Below are 22,459 nucleotides of genomic sequence, written 5' to 3' on the forward strand. Positions count from 1 at the left end.
GGACAAATTGTAAAATTTAAATAAATAAATAAAAAAAAGTTATTTTTTAAAATTCCTCAGAAATGAATGTAATTTTGAAGACAGAGTTGAATACCTCTCGGTCTAAGGATTTAATTAACAATAGAATATTTGAAGAAAGTACTAAGCCTTTATCAAAATGTTAAATTTACAGCTTCGTAATTTCAGAAAGAATTTTCAGAGGTGAGGATCCGATACGGTCGATGCGTTCAATGGAGGTAGCTGAGCCTACTTTCATAATTCTTCAGCTTTTCCTCGACCTTTCCTTTGCTTGTTTCCCTGGTCGAAAATGCACCGGAACGAAAGTGGGATTAATGAAAATACAGAAGGTGAACGGGGCAGAAGAGACGTGCTAAATGCACGTGTATATAACAGTAAAGAGAAGAGGGAAAGAAAGAGAGAGAGAGAGAGAGAGGGTTCAGCAGGGTTGATTAATCGTTGCCGGTCAGGCTTCTAGAAAGAGACGTCACTCGCAAGACTGCTTGCGTCTAGCTTTGCTATGCTCTTTGTTTACCAGCTCGAAATATCTATTTCTGGTCTCCTCCTTTCTTTCTCTAGAAGTATTGCAAAACACCCTTTAAAAATTTCCAAAGTTCAACTATGGATATTTGAATAAAAATCTAAGCTAACCTAAGAGTCACTTTCTTTCAATATCACATCACCCAAACTAACCTCTTGTACTTTACTTCATCAAATACACTACAGGTTAAAGTCAGGATAAGTCAGACTTTGTATTTTTGACAAGGATAGGATTACAAAATTCAGTTAGCAAAATTACCTTCTCCTTTGATTTAGAAGCTAAACGTGTATTTTCTTTTATTTTACTTTATCTCATAGCACGTTCACAGACTACAGAGAGAAGGCAATAATCAGATTTTTGACAAGGGCTTCTGCAAAACCTGCTCAACTTAACAATTCACAAGACTAAGATCCTTGACCTTGAAACATTTATAGAGGATGATTAAACCAGTTGGTGTTTGTATTAATGTGACAAGTTTTGTATCGTTGAATGTACTTTTTTTTATTACAAAGGATATAACCTAACAAACACGAAGATGATACCCCACTGGGGGTAGCCACCCATATGATAATCAACTAAATAATAACAACTAAATAACTAAATAAAATAAACAACTAAATTAAAAAAAATGTATTTTAAAACACATACAAATACAGGGTGGTTGGTAACTGGTGGTACAAGCGGAAAGGGTGTGAATAAAAATTTTTTTTTAATTTTTCCATCGAGACAACGATCTACAGTGAGATCCGTTATAACGAGACATAATAAAGGCAATTTTATAAAGATCAATTTAAGTCAAAAGTTAAAGTTAAGTTAAAAGCCAATTTAATAAAGACAATTCAAAGTGGATTTTCTCGAAAACAAAGCCTCGAAGGAAAAATTTTTATTCTATATTTTCGACTTCTTTTTTCGCCTAGAATCACCCCCTTTCCGCTTGTACCACCAGTTACCAACCACCCTGTATATGATGCAGAAACAACCGTACAATACAAGTGATACAAAATCAACCGTAGATCATTCTATACTGATAACAATGTTTAATGAGAACACTGAGAAAATTGATTCGCTAAAGATCGACTACTGATCGTTTTAACGATCGTGTTCGTTTATTTCTACCGATCGAGAGAGAACCGAAAATTTAGAATTCGACTTAGCTCGACGGTTGCTCTTAGTGGCGACATTGTTTTGTCCGGAGTTTGTATATCATAACGGTGTTAATATTTCGAGGCAAAACAAAACAACTCAAATTATTCTCTAACTGACGTGCCGTTACGGAACTGTTCTAATTTTACATTATGTCTAAACTCATACCCATCGTGTGTTCCTCTTACGATCTTCGCTCCTGTTCAATCTCACAGAGCCGCTCAAACCTGGCTTATCAGTTCGTTCAATTTTTTCAGTGTATCTCATGAGATGGGGTTGCTCGATGGCGATAGGACGACTGGGTGCGCGCGGACCAAGGGACATGCACACATGGCAGAGACATTGTGCGAGGTCGTGTGCTAGGGGAGCCAATATGCGTTTTGTGTGAATAGTGTTAATAGTGGGAGGGGATTGTGGCACAGATCGAAAAGCGAATGCGTACATCGGGGGTGGCCTTAACTCTGAATCAAAGGGCAGCTGATAGAGGCAACAGAAGCAACAGAGCTCCCCTGTGGTAGCCACGGAGTTTCACGGTAGGTGCAACGTCGGGTACGAGGGTTGTTTGACCCTGTCCCTTCCACCTCCACTCGGATACGCCTGCGTCCACGTGGTACCGTAATAAACCGGTGAAAGTTTGCCGGGGAGCCCCTTTTTGGCACACGTAGAACCCCCGTGTACAGTAAACGCTCGAAATCGTCACAGGGACAAGATCGTTTCATTTCATTGGAAGTTGGCTTGCCGTCGACCTCTCTGTGCCCGTGGCCTCTGTAAAATTACATGGATAGTTCACGCAGTGCTGAAGGAGCGTCTCCTCGTTCCTGCTCGTCCAGTTGATTTCCTGCTGAAGTTAAAAGTGTTTCGTGTTTAACATCAGTAAACGTTTGATGATGCATATATATGTACGTAAAATATCTCACGTTCTAACGAGTATCTTGAGCATCTGTTGTGTCAGTGGCGTATGAGACCTGTCGCCTTGTCTTAAGTGCTCCAATCAGTGCCATTCGGAGAATCTTGATAAGTACATTTCTGTTGTTTTAAGTTTTATTATCAAACACTATGGCAGATACAGCGTATTTCGCCAACGACGACGCGGACTTGTGGCTTTACCAGCCACCTATCAACGAACAGCATGACTTTTCCAACAGTTCATATCCGACAGAACAACAGCATGTATATACGGATCCAAATTACAATCAAGATGGTTCCGATCAAAATAGTTCCAACCAGGATTCTTCAGCATCTACCAGCCTTTTGGAGACGCTGTTACGCCAAGGGAAAAACACAGCCGACCAAGATTACGTTAATCCTAGTGGAAACGCGGGAGCACCACTAGGTGGACAAAATATGTCCAATATTTCCTGTCAGTCTGCTCCGTACACACCAACGTCCTCGACTGACAGAACGTCACCTATTGTTGATTTCGTACCGAATGCCCGAGAACGAGTTCAACCGCAACAAATTCAAAATAGATACTTGCTGAACTACCACGCTTATCCTGCACAACAATATTCTAACAGCTACGTAACCCCATCTATGATGGTAGCATCCAACTCGCCCATAAACTATGGCGCCCAACGCGGTTACGTTGCTTACGCGAATGATCCAGTTAATGAGACGCGTAACCCTAACGAAACTAACAAGTTCGCGGACGAGCAGGCACGCCAGCAGGTGGAGTATCCGTGGATGAAGTCTTCTTCTAATGGTTTGTAGGACAGTTTTAATTTTTCGTATTTGCGTGTAATGTAATTCTGTAGAATTTTTATATTATTTTTTGTATGAAAAATATCCAAATTTCCGTAGACGGTAGCCTGCATAGATTGAAATTTGTTGAATTTCACGGAATTTTTATAGTAAAAATATTTATATATTATACAAGGTAGTCACGCGTTCACTGAAATAGTATAAAAAACGATTTTTTATAATATTTGAATATATTATAGTATATGTCGAAAATGAAAAGACATCGGGGCTTTCCTTTTGCAATATTGGGGAAAACTCCAATACTCTAATCTAGGCTTTTACTATAGCTACACTTAAGTAATAAAACTAAGAAATAGTTGTGCTCAAGATTTGACGATGGGCTTGGGCTCGAGGTACGTACCAGGTGACTGAACGTAGCCACGGTCACGGGAGGGACGTGTATCTAACAGAGGTTTGGAATAATTATATAGCTCTCTTTAAAAACAAAGATCAACTCGAGAGGTGACATAGAGAAAGTCTATCCAGAGCAGTACTACTTGCACTTTTAGCGACATCAGGATCATGTATCACATAGCATTTGTCGTCCTGTTGATCATGGATTCGTTATCGAAATTAGGCCTTCGTCATTCGTGTCTAAGTACCGCGATTACTCGATAATGTCGTAATACTTAAAATTGCGATTATAAACATTACCGCTATTGTATAACAATCATGGCTAATCCTAGCGAAAGTTCGTTAAACGCCCCTAACCCTATTCTTGACGTCATCCCGACATATATTATAATATGTTATATTTGTTGTTATTTCTATACTCAGAGGTAGGATCACAATAGTTATTATTTTATTGAATGGATAAATCTATCACACCGTTGTGAGCTAAAGAAAGTTTTATTGCAGGCACTTACAAAAACTAGGGATAAAAACAAACAAGCATCTTAAGCCTATCGATTAAATCTATCGATTGGAACTAGGATTATCTTCTAGTTACTATTTCTTATAACTAACGCATCTGCATATGGATGGCGAGCACGAATTCACGTTGTCATTTTCAACAATATTATATTAATATCACATTACAATATTGGAATATTATAAAAAACAATTTTTTATGATATTCTAAATTATTTTTATAATATTATAAAATCATAAAGGTAGTCACGCGACCACTGAAATATAAAAATCAATTTTTTATGATATTTTTTATGATATTGATTTATTTGTTGTTATTTCTACACTCAGAGGTAAGATCACAATAGTTATTATTTTATTGAATGGATAAATGTATCACACCGTTGTGGGCCAAAAAGACCTTTATTGCAGGCGCTTACAAAAACTAGGGATAAAAACAAAAAAGCATCTTAAGCCTATCGATTAAATCTATCGATTGTAACTAGGATTATCTTCTAGTTACTATTTCTTACAACTAACGTATCTGCATATGGATGGCGAGCACGAATTCACGTTGTCATTTTCAACAATATTATATTAATATATTATAATACTGAAATATTATAAAAAACAATTTTTTATAGTATTATAAAAACAAATTTCAGCCTATCGAATTCTATGGGAATAATTAACCGTTGCTCCCATTGAATTTCGGAAATTTGGTTAACATTTGCTGTACTAATTTGGCAGTTGAAAAGGTATACATTTCTTTCTATTCGATATGACACTGAACATCAAAATTACATTACAGACGGAAACAGCGTTGGACAGAAGAGGACTCGACAAACATATACTCGGCATCAAACTCTGGAGCTGGAAAAAGAATTCCACTATAACTGCTACCTCACTCGAAGACGTCGCATCGAGATAGCTGAGACTCTCTGTTTATCTGAACGCCAGGTCAAGATCTGGTTCCAAAATCGGCGAATGAAGGCGAAGAAAGATGGGAAACTCGCTCAGTCAGCATTAGAAGAGGCAAGGAAAGATAGTATATTAGAAGCCACTTCTGAAGACAGCAGTTCGCGGAGTCAAAATGCTTCGCCCATTGATAGGATACTGGCGATAAGACCAACCGCCGCACCAATGATGCAGCCAGGACAAGCTGTGATGCCCTGTCAGCCAATTGCTGTCAGGCAAGACAGGATCCACGAGGCATATTTGTATTATTGTCAGCAACAACAGCAACAACCGCAACAACAGCAACAACCGCAACAACGGCAACAACCGCAACAACAGCGACAACCGCAACAACAGCAACAACCGCAACAACATGGGCGGTATAACAATAACGATTATTTTTAGGAAGAGAATTAGGGAAATCAGGATCGACTGTTGAAATCCTAAACGCTTATAGCGGTGTGCACTAAGTTCCCATCAGTCGATTGATAAAAGAATTGGGGAATATAAAGGTATGGTTAGTACAATTGTCTTAACAGCAATTTACGTATAATATTATTTCACTATTGATGTTTGACGTGTCATGATATAGAGGTTTCTCTTATCAGGACAATGTGATATTCGCGAAAATTTGCATAATTTATTACTCGCATGCATGTAATGACAATAAACTGATGATCAAACTGTTAGATATAATCTTCACGAGAACTTGGCTCGAACGTAAAGTAATTTCGTACGAAATGTTGAAAAATTTTCGAGTGCTTGAAGATTCAGTTTGTTGTTAAATTCGTAAGACTGTTTAGTAAACGTAAGTTGCGAATAGGAAAGTTCGTGCTTTAACATAGATCGTGAGCAAAGAACGTGGTGTTCGGAACAAGATCAGACAGATGACCCTGCAACCACTATGATTTATGGCCAAATGAGCTAAACAGCCGAGTATCCTGCGGCTCAGGTATCCCGAAAGCGAGGTCGTTCACGGCGCATTTCGCTCTGTACGTGGTCGTCGTTGATCGGTTCAGGTTACAACACACAGTATCTCCATCTCGAAGAGAAGCGCGATCGTCCTTTCGAAAATATTTTGACGCGCCTGCTAAATTTTATATTTTAACTGATTAATGACACTGACTCAGCGTTTTCGCTTTGGTTATAACCCTTTGAACGTGGTTTCAGAAATCGAGAGATTCGCAAAAAGTCTACTTGATCGATGGTTTCGCGCCTCTTCGAACGCAATTCTGATTTCAATGATTAAAATTATCGGTAGGAAAACGCTTCCGCGTTAGAAGATAAAAAATAATTGAAAAATAATCTACCGATATCCGGTTGCCAGTGAAGGCATAGAACAACGTGGTGAGTCGTAAAGTTAAGGGATGAAGAAGAGTGGGGATACGCTCGGCAGCTGCGCTGTTCACACGAAACAAGATGGCCGAGAACGTTTCTTGTGCGTGTGCAAACATTTATCTTGCGCTTCCTTTTTCTAAGTAATTTCTAATTAATAAATTAGGCTAATTTACAGCTCTTACTCAAATCGTGGAACTATGAATGGTCAGAAATTTTGGAAATACTTTGTCATCGTTGCTCGGAAGAAGTGAAGTGCACCTTTGAATAATTGGAATTTTACATATTCTACAAAAATGTAATCGTCAGTCCTCGAGTTTTTGCTTTATTTAATAGTCAAAATCCCAGTGCTTGTTATCTAAATCTATAGTCTTTTTCTACATTCCGGTTTTGTAAAATTGTAGGTTGACAGTGATTTATGAAGTATACATACGAGCAACGTTTAACGTTCCTATTAATTAAATAATATAAACATTGCTATATATTAATGCAAAACACGGTTTTGTATAAATCTTACAGTTACATTAGTCTTTTATAGTTTATCGTTACATTTGGATTTATTAATTTATTAATTATACAGTTACATAACTTTGTACATATTTTGTACCAAAATGAATTATTTCTCACAGGGCTACTGTACATTATTCAATAATGAATTCACAAAGAATTCAATTTAGCTTCATTCGTAATGCTTTCCATCATAAATTAAAAACAGAAGCAATTTGTCTAATACAACTAGAAACCAGTAAACGGAAATCACATTTCCCTAGAATTAATTTAGACCGCCAGCGAAGATTCTCGTCAGTGCACTACCAACAGCCGTACAAAACCGATTCGACAAACGAGCCCGGTGAATCGCAAGTCGTGTCGTCGTTATCGGTCGATCGCCAGGCATCGATGGCGATCGATAAAGCATTTTAATGGGATCGAGGTTTTCCTTTATCGTGAGGATTCCTCGTGCACGACAGCTCGTCGGCCTTTAACTATACATCTCGCGTTCTTTTCTTATGCAAACGCAGCAGGCTCCATGGAGTGGAGGAGAGACGTGCCATTTGCGAAATGGTCACGGATTCTCGACCAGAAAGGAGGGGAGGGAAAGAGAAAGAGAGAGGAAAAAGGGGGGCCGAGTAAAGATTTGTATAGAAATGTATAGGTGAAGCTACATCGCGGGGAAAGAGAGAGCATAACTCTGGGACGAACGCCGGCAGCGAGAGTGAACCTTCGGTTTCTAGGGGTTGGACGAAGAGAGCTAGGGTCGATATTGTGCTTGACAGATAGTTTCCCATAGCTCCAGCAATCCATCATGGCCGGCACGCGGATACGTATTGGTTTTTCTGCAACGCGTCTTAGCTGTGAACCTGAAATTGAATATATTTTTTTTCCCCCCCCCACCCTGGCCGGGTAACCCGCGCGGAATTTATCAGGCCTCTTGTTCGTTTCCTCCCGTTTCTAGTTGAGTTTATAAGATTCCATTCTTTTTTTTTTTTTTTTTTTGATGATGATGTTTGACAATTTTATCAAATTGAACTTTCACAAGATACGATGGAATATGTCTGAAAGTAGCCCTATGAAAATAATTTGATTGTTACAATGAAGCTATGTACACTCGTACTTTACTTTAACTATTATTATCTGTGGGTTTTGTGATATTTATTAATGTTTGTTATGGGGAGAATTGGTTTCTAACGGCTTAAACAGAGTCAAGATATTAACTTTTTATTACTTATACATTTTTCATAGGTTAATATCTTTTATAGGTTAGACTACTTTTATCGACCAATCCTCCAGACTACCTACCATATTGAATGTTAATAATGAGTAGAAAGGAATATCTCAAAGGTTATATTCCAACTACATATCTCTATTACCGTGCAAGAAACATCAGCCCACAGACCCACCAACGACAAAAAGAGAACCATTGACCTGGCAACCCTTATTTATGCAAACACATGAAACCGTCCACGCAGGGGTTTAATATATGAGCATCGTGACAGGCGCACAACCACGACAAGATCTACTTACATTAAACCACTGCCTTCTAAACTTACTTGCACGAATCATTGCATCATTGGTATCTAGCATGTCGTATAGATGAGGGTGCCGAGTTCAATATGTTCATGCGAATTGAAATTAATATATCCTATGCTAACTAAATCAATAAAAAAACAAGAAACAATTATACATATACTATATAATATATAATGCATAGTATACTACATAATATACTATATAATATATTATATAATATATACAATATAACAATTGTATATATAATATATAATATAGCATTAAATATTCTGTAGCATATGCAAAATATTGGAACCATTATGGGCAACCAGAACTGTGGACAGTTATTCAACAAGTATAAGTTTCAAAACAAAAACAATTGTTTATATAATATATAACGCAACATTAAATACTGTTTTGCATATGTTAAGTATTTCAAACCATGTGGACAGCCAGAACTGTACTTTTTGAATAAGTATAAGTTTCAAAAGGGAAAAGAAAAAACAGTCATAAGTAGAATTTAAATACTGTTTAGCATATGTTAAGTATTTGGACTCTTATGCTAAATAGAAATGTAGTTATCCAACAAGTAAATGAGTTTCAAAAATAAAAAAAAAATAAAAAAATAGTTATACATGTAATAAATAACATAACATTAAGTATTTTGCAGCATATGTGAAATATTTGAATCCTTGTGAGAAAACAGAGTTGAAATTGTTCAATTGAGTATATATGAGTTTCAATGTTTAACATGTACAATTTTGTACAACTTTTGCGTGAGAATGTACACGTAGCATTTGTAGGAAATAAGGAAAATTGTAAAAAGATTTAAAAATATAGAAATGATTACCAAAACTAGTGTTAAACATATTTTACACAGATTTACCTACCCATTCTCATCCGTAGTTTACAAGTCACTTCAACCCATTCCTACTTACAAGTCATAAGAAATGTACTTCATGATAATTCGTTGATTAAAACCCGCTATCAACGACGATGATTACTTCCCCAAAGTACTTCTGGTTGGTCGAGCGGCAAATATTACCGCCGGTGAAGGAAGAGGAGAAGAAAACGCCGCGCAAAGCATCCCCTTTCGCGTCGCGGAGAGGAAGGCATAACAGATACACGTGTCCTGGCGGCTCTGCTTTGCGACACGTGATTCATGGGGGTCCCGATACGTTTTTTACACCTGAGACGGCTTTATTAGAATTTCTAATGGGACGAATGAAGAAACAGAGAGGCGGAGAATGGACGAACGCCGAGCGGGAGAGAGACAGCTTTGAAACGACAAAAGAGTGACACGCGGCCGCGAGGCAATGCGGATCAGACCGAAATGCCCCGACCGTGGTCGACTTCTTTCCAAACCGATTCCCCCTATGGCTTTGGCTTTCATTACGTCAGTCTGAAATACATCGACGTCCTGACGTGATGACTTCGTTATCTCGGCCTACGTCCCGAAGAACGTACATCAGCGCGACTCTTCGTAGTATTCTCCGAATGCTATGGGACGTTCGTAATTTTCATCGAAGTATAATTTGTTACTTGTTGCAGCTTGGCTATTCGAACGTGACACGAAATTCGATGGAACATGTGGCAAATATAATTCGTAATGGCGAATGATTGTGACGAGAGAAGCATTTATAACATAATTGATTTATAAGATATTTTGAAGTAATTCACGAAAAATTTAACTTCTTCTAAGTAGAGTATTTTAGAATAAGCTGAATTACAAGTATATTGCGGGTTTTTCTACAGTTTCACATTTTTATCAATGTAAAGAAATTACATTTTCTTCCATCCACTAAATATCATAACAAATGTCTTTCTGTATATTTTTACACTTTTAAATTCCCTAAAAATATTATAAACCCTGCATGGAAAATCTATGTTCGAAGAAAATACCTGCAAATAACACATCCATCTCCATTAGTCCAAAGAATGAACAACTTCGGACGTGACTTATTCTCGCCAATCGATATTCGTCCGAATTTTATTATCGAATGGTAAACTGCAACGGTGCAACTGTATCCGGTTCTGGCTGCGAGAATTCATTGGAAAGGAGCCTGCGGAACACCGGAAACACGGACCCCCAAGTCTGCAAGAACAAAGCGGCATCGTCGGCGCGATGACGAATCCGCAAACGTCCTGGCAATGATCGCGCTTCCAACGACTCGACGGTGTTTTGCGGCGAGAATGAACCGTGTCTGATCCGCGATCACTTGTCAACCTCCGTCTCCCTCTCTCTTCCTCTTCGGCGAACGAGTTGGTTGACGCGCGCGCGCGCGCGATCGTTCAGGGCACGCCACCGCGACGTGGAAAGAGAGGACTAGAAGGATGGTAGGTGTAGGACAAATACCGGGCTCCGAAGTGGCGAATACTGAAAAGGTGGTGGGGATAGTAGCGTACACGTACACAACCGCGAGAGAACTTAAAGAGGAAGAGATAGCTAGTTTGGTCGGCGATGGTGGGGCGCGACGGTGCAGTGGTGGGGGGACGCGGAAGAAGGGTGGGGCGACCGGGGGCGGGCGCGCGCGACAATTCAACAGGAACGGACGCACTTGCCACATCTGGCGAGCGAGTGGCATACTAGTGGCTTTTCGCTCGCTTCTCTCCTGCTTCGAAATTATCCATCTATGGTCGAAACGTGTAGCGATGGTTTTGTGAGAATGTTCCGGCGAAATTTCGAAGTCATAAGGATAAGGAGAATGTAACAGGATCGTTTGAAATGCAACACCGACTGTACAACGAGTAGTCAGGTGATAAAATAGATGAAAATAATAGATAGATGGAGCAAAGGGAAAACAGGAAGACGATAATTTAATTACGCGAAGCGTAGTCGCGAGGAACGCGGAAAATATGCATGAAAACTGGACGAAGTCGAGCACGAAGAGTTATCCGCGAGAAGCAAGGAGAGCTCCGCCTCCTCGGCCGTCCCCTTCGCTCCGGAACCCCACCGACACGTCGCCACCCCGCGGTGCCCCCCGTTTGACCAACTGGCTACTACGTCACACATGCTTCTGCTTGCTTCGAGCCGCCAACTCCGAGGCTTTCCTCTCGACCGGCTCAGTCGGTTCAGTGAGTTACGAGTTGCGTCCGGGTTCGCCGTACGTGCGATAACGGGGGCGTCAATCGGATTGCGCGATTGGGAGAGGATTCCTAACCTCGTGCACGCTTTCCTCTCTCCTTCTCCGTCTTCTCTATCCATCTTTCTCTATCCGTCACCCTGCCTTTCCATCTCTGTTGCTCCTTCCTTCGGTCCGTCTCTCTCATTCGGCTATGGGCAACAGGTTTGAATTTATGGGACAATAAAGAGTGCGGTGCGTAGTGCGCGCGTGTTTTCCTCTTGCTCGCACGAGCGCTCTCCTCTCTTTCCCACCAGCGAGAGCAGCCTCGTTTCTCCCACGGACACGTTCCGGCTCCTCTGCCATCAGAGAACACCGCGCCGGAGACTATCAAACTCTCATAAAACTGTCAGCCGCGGCCGGCCGGCTGACTTATGCGCATCCCTTCTTTCGTTCGCGGTTAGAGACCCGTTTGCTCCTCGACGCGTATTCCTTCTGAAGCACGGGGCCCGCGAAATGCGGCCGAAAGTGGCTCGATGGCAGTGATCTTCCTTTGGTCGCGAGAAATTTCGTCTAAGAGAAACGAAGAATCTACATTCCGTGGAAGCAGCAGCCTTTCAACTCGGAAAATATCGAAGGCCGTCGACGTTTAAACTCGTTCAATCTTGAAGATTTCGTCGAAGACACAGGAGGAAATTAAAGGTAGCAATTAAAAACGACGATGATCGCGCGATACCGCTAACGTAACGAAAACCGAGAAATTGCAAAAAGATCGAAGCGATCGGCGATCAAGCAGAACGCGGCGGTAGCATCTCGCGGGGAACCACCTCTTCTTCCTTCTTTCGACGGCACGAGGGTGTACGCGGAAGGGGGCGCGTGCGCGCGTTGCCCCCTCGCAGAGACGGCAAGCGGAAGACTACTTCTTGGTGACGTTGCGGCTAGAAGATTGCAAAGGAGAAAACGACAGCAAAGCAGAAAGAGAGAGAAAGAAGCAGCGAGATCCTCGCCCCACCATCGGTCCTCGGGGCTCCCGAATATCTCTCCATTAGCCCCCCTGACGGTGCTATCCCCTCTCTGTGACCCCACGGATTTCCTGTCCTGCTCGCACACCCCTCTCGTCGGCTCTTGTCACGTCGGGTAGCAGCCAGGCAACACCACCACACGAGCAAGCAGCAGCAGCAGCGCCAGCAGCAGCACCAGCACCACACAGACCCGACGGAGACGCAAGGAACGGGGTTGAAGAATCCTACGCCGGCGGAGAGACCAATCAAGGTTTGACGAACGACGGGGATTGGTCGAGGCGCTCCTCTGACACGCAGAGAGCGCGGGCACGTGACAAGCTACCGCATACACCGGGCCTCCGTTGGATCGTAGCGAGGCCTTCAGTACGATACCAACCACCCTCCGCGCACGCAACAGGAACGGTGAACGCCGAGCCGCGGCAATAACGCTTCACCCCCTAATGCGGTGATATCGGTACACCGGCATACCGACGATTCACCGCGGACAGAGAGTCATTCGCCACGGTTCCGTCTTCCGTCATACGACGATCGCGTTTTGTTCGTTCGCCGTGTACGTTCTCATTTTTTCGTCAATCTCACTGTCATACGGACGCATCGCATCGGTTGGTTACGTTGGAGATACGTCGTATCGCGAACGCCAGCACAACCGCGGATTTCGTGCATACGCTGTTTCAAAGGACACGCGGTGATTCGTGCGAATAAATCATCGAGGAAGAAAGAAATAAAGAAGTGCATGGGGTCTGGTCTTCAATGGGGCGACCCGATAAGCCGGCTGTTACGCGCTACTGCACGCTGCCTCGACGAGTTCTCTGTAGGTAATTGCGACTCGTGAGGTCGTAAAGAAGCAGAAGACAGTTTTATAGCCTAGGCCCACGTGGCCCTCGTAAACTCGACACGGCTCAGGTCGGTTTAGACTCTGCCCGCCTGCCGGTACACGACTGCGTCTCCTTCTATTCGTCGCGATCCCCCTCGTTCATTATCGAATCGTTTAGGGACGTGTTTATCCGCGTGTAACGGGCCGCGATAGGTGTGAACACGGCAAACGAACAGGAGAACGGTGAGCTCGTTTTTATTCCTAACCAAGTGATAGCACCTAATATCCAAGGTTCCTCTGTTATCGGCAAGTGTGACATGCTACCGTTCCCACCGTCATCGTCCTCGTCTTCGTCGTCGTCGTCGTCGTCGTCGTGAAATCAACGACCAGCGATGACAGGCTCTCGTATTTAACGACAGTGCGCGTATCTTGCCGCCACTCGGAGATCCAGATTAGATCCGGTGGTGTTGTTGTCGTGGAATATCGAATCGTAACACGTGTGGAAAACGAATCGGGTAACAGTGACGTTGACGACGGGTGCACTACTCGCGTGAACCATGAGTTCCTATCAGTTCGTCAATTCGCTGGCGTCTTGCTACGCGGGGCAGCAGACGCAACAGCAACCACGAGCCACAGCTAATTCGCCTGGAGAACCGATGCAGGCGGCATCGCCTGCAGGCGGAGACTATTACAATCCGAATGCAGCAGCGACTAGCTACCCTGCACCGTGTTACTCTCCTCAGCAACACTATCCTCAGCATCCGTACGCCACACCAGCCTCTGGAATGCAACATACAGCGCCTACGGGTATGATAGACTACACGCAGTTGCAGCCACAACCTCGATTGAGCGCAACGACAACCTCGCAGCAACACAATTTGCACCAGCAGTCGCAGCATCATCCGCAACAGCACCATCCTCAGCAGCAGCTGCATCAGGACCCGACGACGCCACTTCTTCAGGCCGCGTCCGCGCCATCGGCACCGTCCACGTCGAGCTGCAAGTACGCCGACTCGACGTCCTCGACCAGCGTCGCGTCGCCCCAGGATCTGACCACGTCCACCTCTAGGAACAGTCCGACCCCTCTGGTAGCACCTGGCACCAGCAAAGCCGCGTCAGGCCTTACCTCGCCGCCTGGAGGTTCGTCGAGGTCGTCGGTCGCCGCATCGGCCGCTTCACCCGCAAGCGGAAGTTCCAGACCTGTAGCAGAGGGAAGTTCCACATTGACCACCGCGTCATCCGCATCCTCGCCAGCATCCTCGACCTCCAGTACCTCCAGCACTGGCAACAACACGTCGAATAAGACAAACCCCACCGGCAACGAGCCACCGAAGATCTACTCGTGGATGAAGAGGGTGCACATCGGACAGAGTAAGTCCCGAACCTTTTCTTCTTCTTACTCTTCTTCCTCTTAACTCAATCGCTGCGATCGCATTTAATTGCATTTAATTGCGGGTTAAGGTCGAACTTGGGCCAAATTACTCTGCGGATCGGTCCTGAAGACAGTAGACTGTTCGATTCGAAGAGATACAAGTTGTTAGGAAATTATTGCAAAACAAGCATAGTCTGTGTTTTGCGGGGAGAACGTTAAAACACGGTTATTTTGCGTTTCTTGGTAGGACAGGATTATTCACATGAACGTATAAATTAGACTTGCTATAATTTTGGTTTTTACCGATATAGCAAGATCCCATTCGAAGAAGAAGAAATATAAAATAACATTGTCAGTATCGCAAAAGATATAAGATATCGCAAGATATCTCTCATTTTTTCGTCATTCTCCAATTTTCGCTTCCGGCGACGCGTGCACGAGTTCCTTAACTGTGATCGGCGCAAAAAAGTTTCGAATTTCTGGAAGTCTAACAGTTCTCGTGTTTCCTGGAACACGGGAAGTGTGTGGACCACCGTAAACGAATTACTCCGGACACACACGCACGATGGACAAAAAAGGACGACGTGGAACCACGCGAAAATGGCGACTCTGTTGGGCCGTAAATCGTGCGTCGGCTTGGGACCCGATCGGCGATAAGTCATCGCGTAGATCTACGAAAGAAACGTCGCGGTTGGGTAAAAGTAAGCAGTCGGTGATTTGTTTTTCGGCGACGCGGAAATTTGTGCCAGTATGTCATAACAGGAATGCGGGTCTTAGTTGGCTGTGTGATTACTTCGCGGCGGTCGCCACCTTAAATCGTCGTTAAATCACGCATAAAATATATTAGCCGAGCGATTATAAATTTCGATACTCGTCGCTGATAGCGATCCTCGTTCGTATATCATGCGCCGTGATGTCCCGGTGTCGCAACTATTTCAAATATTCTTTATCGTTTCTGTGAAATTTTTTGATAATCGTTTAGTAGGTAAATCGAGATACAAGTTGGCTACTTTTTTCGATAATAAATGCGTATCGCTTTATGAGCGGCTAATGGGTTGGCACGCGGCGGAAAAAATTTATCGGAGGGCAATTTGGAACAATTTGCGTCGGGGCAAAGTGTAGTTTGTAAATGTTTCCCGTTATCGCGTAATGGCCGACGTGTAAAGACGAACGACGCGCAAGAATAGCAGAAAATAATCGATAGGATAGCCTCGCTTCTTCGAAACTTGCTGCAAATTACGTGACTATTGTGTCAGAAGTAAAAGAAGAATAAATAGAAGCTAAGGAAAGGCGACGAGCGAATCAAAATTCCGAAAAATGATACACGCGGGTAACATGATATTAGCTTGGATTCTGACATGGATGGTAATGAACGAGAAATGTGTTAAATCCGACTACAGCGCCATCTTCTAAATGGCGAATAAAAAATTGCTAAGTTTGGTAGGAATTTTGTACTTGTGAAAAATCTGACACAGGTTTTTCAAAACTTATTAAGAATTTCTTCTTTATTTTGATAACCGGAATTTGTAACAGCAATCATAAATAGAAGCGAGCATGGTTAAATGGTTTCAGGGATCAAATTCGGAAGAAAAGAAATATGAAACCGTAACACAAACACTTGAAACTTCTCTTCCACCGTCTTTCCTATCGTAGAATTTCGATACGAGTATCTAAAATTGAGACCTTGTTATTCGGGAGGATTTCAATGCTATATTTTCTTTCAAAGCCTGCGCACTCTTTCTAAAAGTCTAGCAAAATTAATGATGCCAGAAATGGTGAAAGAGCGCGGCAGCCCAACGTTCTCGATTCGTTACCTTCTCTCGTCCCTTTCAAACAAACAAAAACAAATATGGAGAAATGCAAAAGTGAAAAACGAAATCATCTTCTAAATGGAAGAAAGCCGGTGACCAGTTCCCACTACTGCCCACGCTGTGCTGTCGCAGAAGGTATCTTCTCACCGTGAACCTCGAGATCTGTGTGGAACCGCGATTACGTAAACGGTGTCCCGACAAGTGACTGCCGCTACCGTGGTGGTAGTCCCTGGTGAAATCAGCTCGCTGATTCTCCCGTGGATAACCGACTATAAAAATACGGAAACGAGAGGAGACAAATAGAGTGCGTCGGTTTCGCGTCGTGAGGACGCCAAGGGGGTTAGACTTGGTAGAGAAGGAAAGAGTAGGAAGGACAAGGAGGGGGCTAGTCCGAGGCCAGGACAAGAGTAATTCAGCGGAGTCCAAGAGACTGGATCCACCTGCCCCCGTGGTTCAAAGGAGATAAGACAGCGAGCGCTGGTCGCGTTCACATTAGTCGCCCCGCGTGATTTACTGCGTGGCCAGTATGATTCAGTCAGCGGGGAATTTGACGAAGAATTAATGGTATTATGATATCGTGTGTAACTCTATGTATGTGCGCCCGGGCCATAAATCAGGCTGCATTGTGAGGCGCGGGGGGCCCTTTCCTTCGTCGTCTTGCTCTCTTTCTCGATGGCCCTCTCTGTCTGGTCGCCTCGCCGTGTCTTTCTTTCGCCGTTTCCATGGTCCGTTCTCTTGCGCGTTCCCTCTCTGTTAGTCTTTCGCTGTGCGCGTCCGGCCTCTCACGAACGAAGGCCGAAGCCCATTCGACGGGCCTCCCAAACGGGATACGAAATCCAAAGCTCCTTTCCTGCGCCTCTCTCGACTTCCTCTCCCTCGCGCTCACGCCTCCTTCGCGCTTTCATTCTTTCCCCTACGTTGCCTGTGCGTTTCTGGTTTCCAGTGCGCGGCTGCTGCGCTGGGGGGTTAGGATTACCGACACGGATTTTCCCAACTGCGGCTGGACGATCTTTTACAGGCTGGAGGAACGTCACGAGTTTCCTCCTCCTACAAGCTTCTCTTTGTATTTACCTGACGATTCTGAAATTTTCATTTGGTAGAAACACTTTGAAGAATTGTTGATGCGAGCCGTGCAATATCGAGATGTACTTGAATTCAATCGAATTAATATACGAGGTTATATTTAGAACCGTCTCAGCTTGTATTGGTAGAGAAGCTTTGTTGTACTGAAAGAGTTCGTGTTTGAAGCTCCATTGACGGTACAACGGTCCTCTAAAGTTCGTCTCGCTATCCAATGCGACGCACGGCGAACGGTACCGCTCTCTGTGGAGAATTTTTGGCGTCGAAAGGACGTCTGTTGAGCGAACCTAACCTTACGTTAATTGCACTGACATTGTCGTAATAACAGCTTCGTTCACAGAATTGTGAATAAACGGGTGAAGCACAGGATGATCGTAAATCACGAAAAGTCACACGAACCTCCTGCCGTCAAAGGGTGAATTGTGCCCGAGATAATTACGCTAGGTGAGTTCTAACCTGTCCGTTTCTTCTGTAAACGATCTTTGAAAGCAAAGAACCCGTTGTTCGTTCTCTTCTTCGCTTCTTTACTCTGTCAGAGATTCTGGATTTAGAGCAGTTTCATTCAAATTTGCCAGATCTACGAACGGCTAACGGCGATATTTAAGAAACAATGATGTTGTTGTTGTATGCGGATTTCAAAATCATAGATTCAGTAGATTAAATATGCAATAAAAATATAGAAAGCGAGTACGCTGAGAGAATATATAAATATTCAAAGTATTTGTGACTGTTTTTTTATATAAAACAGGAATAAATATTCGCTTCTTTAATCAGTTCAGAAAAATACTAATTTATATGAACATTCACGGTGTCGCGATAATAAATAATAAAAATAGTTCAAAAATTGAGAGAAAAATAGTCTAGTAATAAAAAGAAATAACTGACTATTTTTTAGAAAATGGAAGAAATCTTCGCTTCTTTAATCTCCTTCAGAAAAATACTAATTTGTATGAACATTCACGGTCTCGTTATAATAAATAGTAAAAATAGTTCAAAAATTGAGAGAAAAATAGTCTAGTAATAAAAATAAAGAACTGACTATTTTTTAGAAAATGGAAGAAATCTTCGCTTCTTTAATCTCTTTCAGAAAAATACTAATTTGTATGAACATTCACGGTCTCGTTATAATAAATAGTAAAAATAGTTCAAAAATTGAGAGAAAAATAGTCTAGTAATAAAAATAAAGAACTGACTATTTTTTAGAAAATGGAAGAAATCTTCGCTTCTTTAATCTCTTTCAGAAAAATACTAATTTGTATGAACATTCACGGTCTCGTTATAATAAATAGTAAAAATAGTTCAAAAATTGAGAGAAAAATAGTCTAGTAATAAAAATAAAGAACTGACTATTTTTTAGAAAATGGAAGAAATCTTCGCTTCTTTAATCTCTTTCAGAAAAATACTAATTTGTATGAACATTCACGGTCTCGTTATAATAAATAGTAAAAATAGTTCAAAAATTGAGAGAAAAATAGTCTAGTAATAAAAATAAAGAACTGACTATTTTTTAGAAAATGGAAGAAATCTTCGCTTCTTTAATCTCTTTCAGAAAAATACTAATTTGTATGAACATTCACGGTCTCGTTATAATAAATAGTAAAAATAGTTCAAAAATTGAGAGAAAAATAGTCTAGTAATAAAAATAAAGAACTGACTATTTTTTAGAAAATGGAAGAAATCTTCGCTTCTTTCAAAACAATCAAAATTCTTCTATCAAAACAAAGGTCACAACGTCCGACAGGTTAGGTTTCGTGTTCGTATAGAGATGCATCGTTTTATTCAGTTCATGGTGATAATAAATAATAAAAATAGTTCAAAAACTAAAATGGAAATATTCTAGCAATAAAAAAGAAAAATTTCGTTTTATAGAAAAACCTAAGACTTCATACTTTATTATTACATATTCTCTTCTCATTGAAGAAAACACGTGTCAAAAGATGTTATTCGTAATATTATCCTCGTTCCACAAGTCAGACGTACATTCGTAAGGGTTGTTTCACAGAACCAGTTCCCGCATTAATATTTACGTTATTCCTTTGTGCATGCTACTTCACATGCTTTCAAATCGTCATGAAAACCTACCGTCGCTTTGCCATAAAATTCACTGTATCAAATAATCCGGATAATCGTCGATACAGTTAACGAGCATTTCTTCACGCATGAAATTCAAGGGAAGATGTGGCTAATTTTTCTGATCGAAAACACGTGGAATTGCGCTGATTCGAAGCCGTGGCAGCGACACGATGACGTCAATCCTCGTCACGGCGTAGTATTTGTTTGGAAAGAGGTCGAAAGAACGCGCGAGAATAGACATCTCGCATGTCCGCATCCAGGAGGAAATAATTGATTCGTCAAGGGTCGTATTCAGTAACGCATCTTAGCTGGAGCGTCGCGACGCTTTGAAACACGCGCTGATATGTAAACGTTGAACCGTGTGATCTGAAGAAATAAACGCGCCACGGGTCAGACGTTTCCGCGATCGAATTTTCCGCGTTCGAGAGAAGAAGCCACGATTATCTTCGAAGATGGGGAACATCGATTATTTTAGATCGAGGAATTTCAATGTGGCGTCATTTTCCCTACTAATAGATGCACAATGTATGTTTGAGCGCGTCGGGTTTGATATAAGAAAGTTATTAGTCGGTAAAGACGATTTTTAGTGGTTAAGATCGTGGAAGGTTGGTGTTCAAATTTACTTTCTGTGGCGAAACTTCCAAAATTGCCGGTTTCAGACGAGTATTGAGCTCTCATACTTGGTTATTTTATTTTTGATCATAATAAAATTCAGAATTAACGATAGGCTTTCATAAGGCCAGTAAGTAAATATTCTTGCAAGGGCAGGTAATTTACTCGATGGAACATTTTTCCTGGAAGCCGAGGGCAGAAGATGGCATCATTTGATATTGTATTTTTTATTATTGGGCTGTGCAAAAAGTTAGCAAATTAAAAGTTGGGAGATGCTGAACGTAATTAGTATTCCGAGAAAATGATGCACGCAATTAAAGTCCTACTTCCCGGTATCCTTGGCTTATTCCACGCATAATTATCTTATACAAGAACGGTATAATTCTCAATATCCTTTCCATTATACGCGATCGGAATTTATTCGAAATTATGTATCTTGATTGTAGTTTAAAGAGTTGCATGTTTCACGATACAAACGGCGAATTACTCTTCAAAATAAGGAAGAATCATTACGGATATTCGAAAGACTTAAGCGTTATTAGCGTATAATGCAACTATGTATAGAAATCTGCACGATCATTCTCATAGAATGGAACGCGAAGACAATGCCAATTAACCTAACCAATTTCTCACACTTGCATCGACGTTCCCCTCCAACGAGCTGAAAAATCAATCAGAGCCGAGACACGAAAATCACAATTAACACGAAATCTCGTTGCAATCCAGTCGGAAATCTTCATTGTGAGCTGGTGGACGGTGAAAAATTGACGAGAAGAGCGAAGTAGCGGCCGCGTTAATGTCCACGAAGCACGCAGCGTTAAGAGACTTGCGATAACGATCGCGAAACGCGGCCTACCGGTACACGACGATCTCTTGCGTCGACGAAACGAATCAGTGGTAAACGATGGCGGCTCATCTTCGAACTCGACGTCTATTTAGAAACGGTCGATTGGCCGTTAAACGGCACGATAATCGGCCTCGCGCGACTCGCTATCGTCCATCGAACGATCGCGCAATTATTTTTGCCTGGAGGTTAACGATTCCACAAGAAGCTGGCAGAAGCAAGCGGAAGGTGGGTTCGCGTAATTACAAGCCGATCGTTCTCTCGTAAATAAACACAGAGAAACGTCCTCTCCGGATGTTTCTTCTGGTCTATCCGACGGTAATCGTTCGGTCGTGAGTAGGTTTGTTTGGACGTTTCGGATTATTTGATTGGAGAACGATGTCCGTGTGATGGAGAAGACATAAACCAGGTCTTTCATTCGGTGTAGAAGTGGTAGAATACGTTTGTAATTGTAAGAGTAATTGGAAAGTTGTTGTAACAGGCGCTGAAAGCCTCATAGATTAAAGTTTCGCGTGGAAAACTTTCATGTAAACTTCTCTTCTCATGATTATAGAAATAAGATGCCTGGGTAACTGGACACTCTTGTTTTTACAATAAATAGTTTTTGCTTCTATGTTATGAATAATAAATAAAATGGAAAATGCCGATTAGTAAATCGAAATACTAGCTAGCTATTTAGAATCTTCCTCAAGAACAAAGTAACAATTCTTCACATTTATTGCAATTTCCCTTGATGTTTGAGAAAAAGCTTGGGAAACGAATTTTCTTTTCACACATACGGTTCGTGATTTAAATAACAGGAAAGTCTGGTAATAAAGTTATCGATGATCACTTTTCCAAAGAATTTTCCATAAATAAACCATATAGTTTGACGTTCGGATGTCAAATAAATTACGCGCATCGATTAATATTGATTAGAAACGCCACGATCGAAATAGCTGTGTTTCCTTTGAATAGATTTTAGACATTTTTAATAAATCAATTGATGTTCGAGGAAAACGTTTCTATAAAGAATGACGCATCCGCTTTCATAGAAATCCAGTCGAATCTTTCTCGACTTTGTCTGCTACTTTTTTCCATAATTAATCAGCAATAAAATAGAACGCAGCATTCCTATTAAAATCTATCGCCATTTGCCGTATTAATCCTGTTGAAGTAATCACTTCTTCTGAAGTAAATGAAGTTGAAAAAGGAGAGGTC

At 41.8% G+C, this 22,459-nt stretch overlaps 2 protein-coding genes across 2 annotated transcripts in view; both read left to right on the top strand.

Annotated features, from left to right (window-relative positions):
- Nucleotides 1-2,737: 2,737 nt before the first annotated feature.
- On the top strand, nucleotides 2,738-5,632 carry LOC138189161 (homeobox protein Hox-C5a-like). Its single transcript, XM_069131311.1, has 2 exons — nucleotides 2,738-3,383; nucleotides 5,082-5,632. Exons 1-2 carry the CDS (start codon nucleotides 2,738-2,740, stop codon nucleotides 5,630-5,632), a joined length of 1,197 nt encoding a protein of 398 aa, XP_068987412.1.
- Nucleotides 5,633-11,623: 5,991 nt separating this feature from the next.
- LOC138189025 (homeotic protein Sex combs reduced) overlaps nucleotides 11,624-22,459 on the top strand; it is a 51,726-nt gene continuing 40,890 nt past the window's right edge. The window contains exon 1 of the mRNA XM_069131195.1: nucleotides 11,624-14,838. Coding sequence (XP_068987296.1) covers nucleotides 14,025-14,838 — 814 coding nt within the window. The 5' untranslated portion in view covers nucleotides 11,624-14,024. The remainder of the gene's footprint in view (nucleotides 14,839-22,459) is intronic.

The sequence above is a fragment of the Bombus flavifrons genome, chromosome 18 (assembly GCF_040668555.2).
Source record: "Bombus flavifrons isolate JBK064 chromosome 18, iyBomFlav1_principal, whole genome shotgun sequence".
Lineage (NCBI taxonomy): Eukaryota > Metazoa > Arthropoda > Insecta > Hymenoptera > Apidae > Bombus > Bombus flavifrons.